Source organism: Somniosus microcephalus, chromosome 12, assembly GCF_052327205.1.
Source record: "Somniosus microcephalus isolate GS21.2 chromosome 12, FLI_Smic_1.0, whole genome shotgun sequence".
NCBI classification, from domain to species: Eukaryota; Metazoa; Chordata; class Chondrichthyes; order Squaliformes; family Somniosidae; genus Somniosus; species Somniosus microcephalus.
Genome location: NC_140998.1, coordinates 72878817 through 72887596, shown reverse-complemented (window position 1 = coordinate 72887596; position 8780 = coordinate 72878817). Strand labels below are relative to the sequence as shown.

The 8780-nt window shown below is 46.9% G+C and overlaps 1 protein-coding gene across 1 annotated transcript in view; it reads left to right on the top strand.

The window, feature by feature from the left end:
* The first annotated feature begins 5088 nt into the window (after window positions 1-5088).
* LOC147109296 (protein ELYS-like) overlaps window positions 5089-8780 on the top strand; it is a 67027-nt gene continuing 63335 nt past the window's right edge. The window contains exons 1-2 of the mRNA XM_086004184.1: window positions 5089-5116; window positions 6484-6580. Of these exons, the coding sequence (XP_085860310.1) occupies window positions 5089-5116; window positions 6484-6580 (125 nt within the window). The remainder of the gene's footprint in view (window positions 5117-6483; window positions 6581-8780) is intronic.

Here is an 8780-nt window from a genome sequence, read left to right as displayed (position 1 = left end):
AGCAGGTATGGAGAAGGAAGGGGGGGTTGTCTTGTGCAGGTCAGTGGCTGCAGTGAGAAAAGGAACCACTGAGGAGATGAGTGAGAGGTCTTCCAGAGGCCAGCGGGTGGACCCAGACTGCAGTTTGTGAGCGTTGTGAGGGCATGAGCAGCAGGTGAGTGTTTGTTTGAAACAGAAGGAGACAGCAGGACCAGCATCACACTTTGGCCTAGAAATTCGGTATAGCCGCGTTTGGGGCGCTAGTCCTGGCGATGCGCAAAGTTTAGCGCCAGGCGCAATTTAGCGCCACCTAGCGCGATATTGGGTTGCAGCGCCCCTAAAGGTGATTGCAGCGCTAAATCAGGCACTGCACGCTACTCTTAAGGCGCTAACCCGGCGGCGCAACCCAATTTCGCGGCGGCGGGGCACAGCAAGGGTGCTGTCAATAATCACTTTCCCTGAGACACACTGGCGCCGGCCAGCTCTTAAAGGGGCAGGTCAATTGGCATCACCAGACACACTCACTACCTTGTAGGCCTTCAAAGCGGTGGGAGCCTACCTGTGGCGCACCAGCCTAGCAAGAAATGGAAAGGGTGAGGCAGAGGGCGGAACGCCTCACTGATGGGGCATTGGATGCTTTGGTTGGCGCAGTGGAATCAAGGCCAAGGAAGATGGTCGGAATGTGATTTATGTTTTGGACAGTCTCCCGGGTGTGAGAGCCAGTTATGTCTCAGTGTATTAGTTTTGCTTTCTGTTGCCATAGCTTTCTCATATTTGAAGGAACCACATTTTGTGCAATGAAACACTTTCTTCATTTACAATGGCCATGCCTTCTATTTACATGCATCTTGCTCTTCACATGCTTGGGGGTATCAGACCGGTTCCATTCCTGTTCTTGGAATGGCAGCAAGCATTCCGAGAGGGGCCTAGAAGCTACTTCTGATCAGCCTCTGACGCGCAGCCTGAGAAGAGCCGCTCGCATAGAAGTTCAGGCCAGCAGGCATCTTCTCAGCCACCGACAGAGATGTCCTGCACCTTATCTGAGGCTGCAGATCTGGCTGAAGCAGCTGGCACAGCTCAGTCACCACCTCCTTTCTAAATCGCAGCCTTCTGACACACTGCTCCTCCGGCATGTTCATGTAGGAAAACTGCTGTCGGAAAACCCTGCCAGCGTAAGGTCTGCTGTGGCGACGTCTGTTGGCCCTCCTCCATCTGGCCATGCCCGCCCCCCTCTCCCAGCGTCTCAGTGCCATTTCCAGATGATTCAGCAGCAGGACGTTCCCCTCCAATGCAGCCCCCATAATAAGTGCCCACAGGAAGGTTCCCCGCTGTCAGGGCTCACCAACAGCAAGGTGATGGTCAGAAGGCTGAAGATCGTCTGCCTGCGCTGGCTCAGTGGTCAAATGGCTCTCAGTGTGCAGCTCAGCAACTCTTTGTAGCTCTCGAGGAAGTTGTGCTCCAAAAATGGCTGCCGCTTTTAAACCACACCAGTCCCCTTTAAATAACGCTCCTCCAGCCCGAGAGTGACTTGGTAAGGTCCAGGTAAGCTGGCACTATTAGCGCCAGGCGCTATGGAGGGGGGCACCACTGAATTTCCGGTCCGGGGCGCCCAAAAGGTGTTGTACACTCAAATGACGTCATAATCAGCCTGCGCCCACGAGCGGGCGCTAAGATATAGCGCCGGCGCTAAATGCATGCTCAATATGGGGCGAGGCGCTAGGCGCCTTGCGCCCGCCTGGAAATTGGCTAGCGCCCCACTTCTCGGCCTCTTTAGGCATTAATTGGTGGCGCTAACAACCGAATTTCTCCCCCTTTGGCTGGTCAAGTTGTTAAGCCATTTTCACCACTGAATCCAGGTCTGTGGGGTGATGCTCAGTCTGCTCACTGTTTCTGCAACTTCCTTCCAACATTGCTGCAGGGTCTACTTGGTGCCACCTCTGGGGAAGAGGCAGTGTTGCCAACCCTCCAGGGTTGCCCTGGAGCCTCCAGGAATTGAAGATTGATCTCCAGGACACTGCCACAAGCAACCCGGGACTAAACTCACAGGAGCATTAAAAAAGGTGTTTTATGCATTTTTTTGAACACTTTCATTTGTTAGTTATTAAAATATTGGACGCCAGCAAAAAGTCAGAAATCATCCAATCAGGTAAGAAAGCGTCTGTTTGCTTTCCAATTGGTGTGGAAAGGCAGTGCCTGGTGAGGATGGGTGTGCCGGGCGAACAATGGCGGGAGTGTTGTGATGGGAAAGTGGGAGACGGAGGGTCATGTGATGGAATCGCCTGGAATACATCCAATTATAGTTGTCAACCCTACCTGCCTTCTTCCCTCACTTGGTCCATCACTTCCATTGCCAGCTCACTGAATCTTGTAGCTCGGTGTTTGGCCATTCTGTAAGCACTTCAATTAAGTGGAGAAACAGTCGGCCAGTGCGCTTACAGAGTGACTTTAGCGATTGGTCAAAATTCAGGACACAACAATTCGGCACGAATGTCGAGGTGAATTGACACGCCTCTTTAAGAGGTGCTTTCACCCTTGAAATATCGAGGACGGACAGCAGAAATCTCGACCCCCAATTGGTCAGGCTGCCCATCATCGGTCCCAACGCCTAGGCAGCCCACCAATGAGATGCAAATAAGGCCCTGGCATCAATATCAGTCGGGCCTGATGGCCACGTGATTGGGCGGCTGGATTGACTGCATCACCCAACGGTCCCAACACCGTTCCATGGGAAAATCTACCTCTGTGTGTTAGAGCACATCACCAGACTAGGTCATCGTCTGCAAAAGTGAGTGTCAGTAAAACTTCAATTAGTAGACAAAAAGTATAAAGAATCTGCTAAAAAGTGTAGCTTACTCCATGACTTTGTTGCTCATGTGCTATACAGTTCGTTCACCAGTAGTAAAAATATGGTGCCATTGTTGTGAGTTTTAATGTAAGTGGAAGTGATTGCTTCACAAAGGCTGCAAAGCAGGAAGAACTTACAGGGAACAAGGTGAATAAAAATGCTTACTCTAACCACAGCTATGGTTATGCGTCATTTAAACAAGCATTCTCTCAATTTTAATATAGGAATTTCTTATTCAGTCAGTGATGAATAGCTATTCAAAGGGGCTGGGGCATATACTTTATATAATAGAATTCAGCAGAAAAAAAACCCTGTGAATACCTGAATCATGAATTTCTCAGCTCTTTGTCCTTGTGTACACCTTGGGAGCTTACTTCATCTAGACTTTATTCTAACAGCGCCAATTGGACATTTATCAGATGTAATACAAACTAGCACAAAATAGAATGGACCTGTGATTGTCTTGGTCATGTGAGTATCTGTGCATTTGCCTTCATGCACCTAGCAAATGCTGCTAAACGTTATGGATGAGGAACTACTTCAGCCCCAATGTTGAGGAACTATTCCAGCCCCAATGTTGAGGAACTATTCTAGCCCCCAATGTTGAGGAACTATTCCAGCCCCAATGTTGAGGAACTATTCCAGCCCCAATGTTGGGGAACTATTCCAGCCCCAGTGTTGAGGAACTATTCCAGCCCCAATGTTGAGGAACTATTCCAGCCCCAGTGTTGAGGAACTATTCCAGCCCCAATGTTGAGGAACTATTCCAGCCCCAATGTTGAGGAACTATTCCAGCCCCAGTGTTGAGGAACTATTCCAGCCCCAATGTTGAGGAACTATTCCAGCCCCAATGTTGAGGAACTATTCCAGCCCCAGTGTTGAGGAACTATTCCAGCCCCAATGTTGAGGAACTATTCCAGCCCCAATGTTGAGGAACTATTCCAGCCCCAATGTTGAGGAACTATTCCAGCCCCAATGTTGAGGAACTATTCCAGTCCCAATGTTGAGGAACTATTCCAGCCCCAATGTTGAGGAACTATTCCAGCCCCAGTGTTGAGGAACTATTCCAGCCCCAATGTTGAGGAACTATTCCAGCCCCAATGTTGAGGAACTATTCCAGCCCCAGTGTTGAGGAACTATTCCAGCCCCAATGTTGAGGAACTATTCCAGCCCCAATGTTGAGGAACTATTCCAGCCCCAATGTTGAGGAACTATTCCAGCCCCAGTGTTGAGGAACTATTCCAGCCCCAATGTTGAGGAACTATTCCAGCCCCCAATGTTGAGGAACTATTCCAGCCCCAATGTTGAGGAACTATTCCAGCCCCAATGTTGAGGAACTATTCCAGCCCCAATGTTGAGGAACTATTCCAGCCCCAATGTTGGGAACTATTCCAGTCCCAATGTTGAGGAACTATTCCAGCCCCAATGTTGAGGAACTATTCCAGCCCCCAATGTTGAGGAACTATTCCAGCCCCAATGTTGGGAAATATTCCAGCCCCAATGTTGGGAACTATTCCAGTCCCAATGTTGAGGAACTATTCCAGCCCCAATGTTGAGGAACTATTCCAGCCCCAATGTTGAGGAACTATTCCAGCCCCAATGTTGGGAAATATTCCAGCCCCAATGTTGAGGAACTATTCCAGCCCAAATGTTGGGAACTATTCCAACCCCAATGTTGAGGAACTATTCCAGCTCCCAATGTTGAGGAACTATTCCAGCTCCCAATGTTGAGGAACTAATTCAGCCCCAATGTTGAGGAACTACTTCAGCCCTGAATTTTACTCTCCCAGGTAATTTCTTACAAATTGATGCAAAAGTTGCCCCCATCTGCATTTGTGTGTAAGCCTCCAATCTTCTGTCCATGCATAGGAGAGTAAAGCATATTTTGTAAATAACATAATTGCCCAAGTGGTTAGTCTTGGCACCCACTTTCAGCTTTGCCCAGGCAGAATTGTATACACGGGGATGATTTTCAACAGCCTTCTGCCAAAGTTTTGCCTGGAAAATGGGAGACCATCAGAGGAAAATCAGGGGGGTGGGGGGCGGGGGGCGGTTGGGGGTGGGATTGGGAGTGCAGAACGTGTGTGCTTGGCTACCCCTTGGAGGCCCAAGGCCTGCCTGGTGCAATATTTAGGTGACCCTGTAAATGGGCAATCAATGTGCTCACCTGTTTGGGCGGGAGGCTGTTTAATTATATAAATTGGATTCCTACGCCTCTGCAGGGCCCCATTTGCAATTTTGATGTACAAGTGGGTAGAGCCTGCATGGAGTCTTGCCCATTTGTACCAGGCGGTGAGTACCCATATCAGCGGTCCTTAAAGGGACCACGGGTAGCCTCTCCGCAGGAAAGGCCCCAAACCTTTTTTATTTATTTTGTGGTGCCAGGAGGTGCATTAATACACTCCTGACTCCACAAAACTACTGGCTTGTGCTTGTCCACCTGTTGGGGAGGCAGGTCCAGATATTGAAAGCAGCATTCAGAGGGGGAAGGGTGATGCATAATCCATTTCCTTTTAGATGTGTAGCACAGTAACAACATATACCAGGCCAACTTAATTCTATGTCACAGATAGATCTACTAAAAGAATGAATCTGATGGCATTTTACTGCATATAAAACTTTAATTTGCCAGTTCTATTTCTAGAAATTGTTTATACAAAAATGCACAGTTGCAGATATGTTAGCAAATATGCTGTAATGGTAGTTTTGTTCTTGCATGTAATTGGACAACTGATATACAGGAAGCTCTTTGGTATCCGGCACCGACGGGACCGGGATGGTGCCGGTTGATTAAAAATTCCGGATGACGGAGAGGGTTATCTACCGAGGCTATTTTTAACAAACAAAAATTAAAAAATCAAGAAATGTGCAGTATATTGGGTACTCACCCACAGAATGTTGTGTTAAATGGATGGTGGAAGATGCTTGCCAGTTGAGGGTAATCCATAACTCTTTAATTACTTAACAGTAAAACAAAACTTATACAGTAAACAACTGCATACAGACAATAGTTGACTGTGCACTTATTCCAAGTCAGCTGGTTCATCATTGAGGTGTTCGGACCTCCGACAGCGCCAAGAAGCCGAGTAGTGGCAGTTTGGAGAACTACCCCCACTGACTAACTCGGACTCGGCAACACTTCTGGTTATTGAGGTGTTGTTTTCGGAGTATGAATTTTGCCGGTTAATAGAGAATTCTGGATATTTAGGTGCCGTTTAAACGAGAGTTTCCTGTACAGACCACTATCATTCTTACAACATAATATTTCAACAACAATAGAACTGAAATAATCCCCAGTACAGATTACACTGCACGTTATCTTTCTATTTTGAGTAAGCAGAAAAACAGACATACTGTAGCCAATGAGAATTCAAGGTTTTGAGATTACTGGATTACATGGATTTTAAGATTTTCTCAGTCATGACTGGCTGAGGTACAAGCCTGACATTTCTTAATCTATTTAGCAAAGCCATCTTTAAATGTATGGTGACAGAGTTGCAAGATACAAGTGCTCCGTGTAGTAAAATGCTCCTAAGAAAGAATGAAGCATGTAAAATGTGCATACTTGATGAATATGTTTAGTTCCATGGCTTTACATATTTTCTATTATAGTAAGTACAGCCATACCTTGCTTATTGTTTCAACATGTTTTATGTAAGTCTTAAAACTTGTTTTATGGTTCTCCAAGGAATATTCAGCCATAGGTATTTGGGAATATGACTGTAAGAACACCACTAAAGATTCAAAAACAACAAGGTATGTAGTTTTCTTATGTTTACAACAGATTTGGAAGGTATTGAGTTATAAAAATGCATTGTTGATTTATAACCTATAAAAGCCAACCTAGTAAATCAGTATCATTTTATTGCTTTTGCTGTTAATTGTAAGTGCTGTTATATAAAATACTGTAAAATGGGTATACGGAAGTGCTTTGAAATAGCACCATTCATTTAACAATGTACAGTACAAGCAATGTGATTTAAGATGATGAACAAAGTTTAGAATTCTTTCTTATGTATTTGTGCTTTAAATTACCAGTCACCACATTTACTATAATTGCGTTGTGAAACATGTTTCAGAATAAAGAAATTATATGGTAATAGTTTCATCAAACTATTTATAAAAACATCCTCTTGCCAATACATACTGTTATTGAAAGGATAGACTGTGCATGCTTAAATTTAAAGCTTGACTCAGATTTTTCCTTTATTCTATTTTAGTTGCATTTATATATAGAAATCTGTGATCTTCTGAATTACCCTTAAAATGCGGTCCTTTTAAATTATTTTTTATTTAGTTAAAGAGTACACATGACCTTATTCAACCTTTTGTAATATTTAAAAACACACCAATATTCAATGTAGTAAGCTTTCAATTTAGCTAATTTAGGCATTGCGATACCATTCAGGGTCAGCTACGATGACAAATATAAGTGAGCCTATTGGATTTACACATGTACCTGGGAATCATGGAGAACCAGCTTAGGTTTTGGGGGGAGAAGGAATATGGGTAGATTTCCTGCTCCAATGTATTGGTAATGTATTTGCATATCAAGAGCAGAAAATTTGGGGAGGAGTGGGAGAGCTGTAAATGTGGCAGGAGTGCACTTCCCAGTGATTTCCGACTGGGCAATGCTGAGGTGTTCAGGAGGCTCATGCTGCTACAGCGTGCGGGCCTCATTAGAGTTCACAACAATATGCCAAATAAAGGGGAGGCTACCCTCTCCTGTGCTATCCAATGAGTTCACCCATAATGCAATGTCATTACTGTAAGCCTATATAAAATCAGAGTGTCTATTGACACCACTGTGTCAGTCAATGAGTGGGAGGCAGCGCAGGACTTAGCAAACAGTGGCCTAGAAATTCATTGTAGCCACTTTTGGGGCGGTAAAGTAGGGCGGCCGCTAAAGTTTGTGCCCGCCGCCAAATCGAGGCCACTTCTCCGATATTCATTAGCTTCGCCCTAAGAGTTCGCTCGAGCGCTAAAACTGGTGCTGGACGCCTCTCTTTGGGTGCTAAGCTGGAGGTGCTGATCGATAGCGCCGAGGCTGGGCGCAGCGCAGGTGCGGCCATCTCGTGATTGACAGCAGACACCCTGGCGCCGGCCAGCTCTTAAGGGGGAAGGGTCAACTGTGTCTGCTGCCACGCCCTGGATAGTGGAGCCCTCCAGCTAGGCCTGAACACTGCTGCTGGACCCAAATAGCGCCTGAAGCCATGCAGAAGGCCCGTGAACGTGCGCAGCGCTTCTCAGAGCGTGATCTGAGTGTGCTGGTTGGTGCTGTGGAGAAGAGGCGCCATGTTTTATACCCGGACAATGGCAAGAAGGCGCCGTTCCGCGTCTACAGGAGAGCCTGGAGGCATGTCGCCAGCAAGCTGTCAGCCAACAGCGAGGTCCCCAGGAGCGGTGTCCAATGCCGCAAAAAGTTTAATGACCTCACTCGCATTGTCAGGGTGAGTACCCTTTCCAGTGACCTCCTCATCCTTGCATGTGCACCTCACATTATGGGCAAAGGGACCTGAAAGCCCTAATGGCCAGCCCTCATCCAGCAGCGATGGGACAGGCATGAACATCAATTGCACATTCTGCACTTAACACACTGGCCAAACTATTCCACCATGGGAGGCAGTGCACACAAGATCAGGGCGACACACTGGCCAGGCTATTCCACCATGGGAGGCAGTGCACACAAGATCAGGGCAACACACTGTACTTAGAGGCTGTCCTTTCTCTTGCAGGCCAAGCTGGCGAACAATAGGAAGAGCCGGACTGCGACTGGGGGAGGCCGACCCCATATCCAGCCACTCACTGAGCTGCAACATTGCGTGGAGTGCATCATGGGTGGCCGGGTGATTGGGCCCGTTGCATGTGGAGATGCCGACCCTGTTCTGGCCAGCAATGTTAAGGACATCACCTTTTGGACCTCTCTCGTCCCACTTGCGCATCAGATCTACATCCT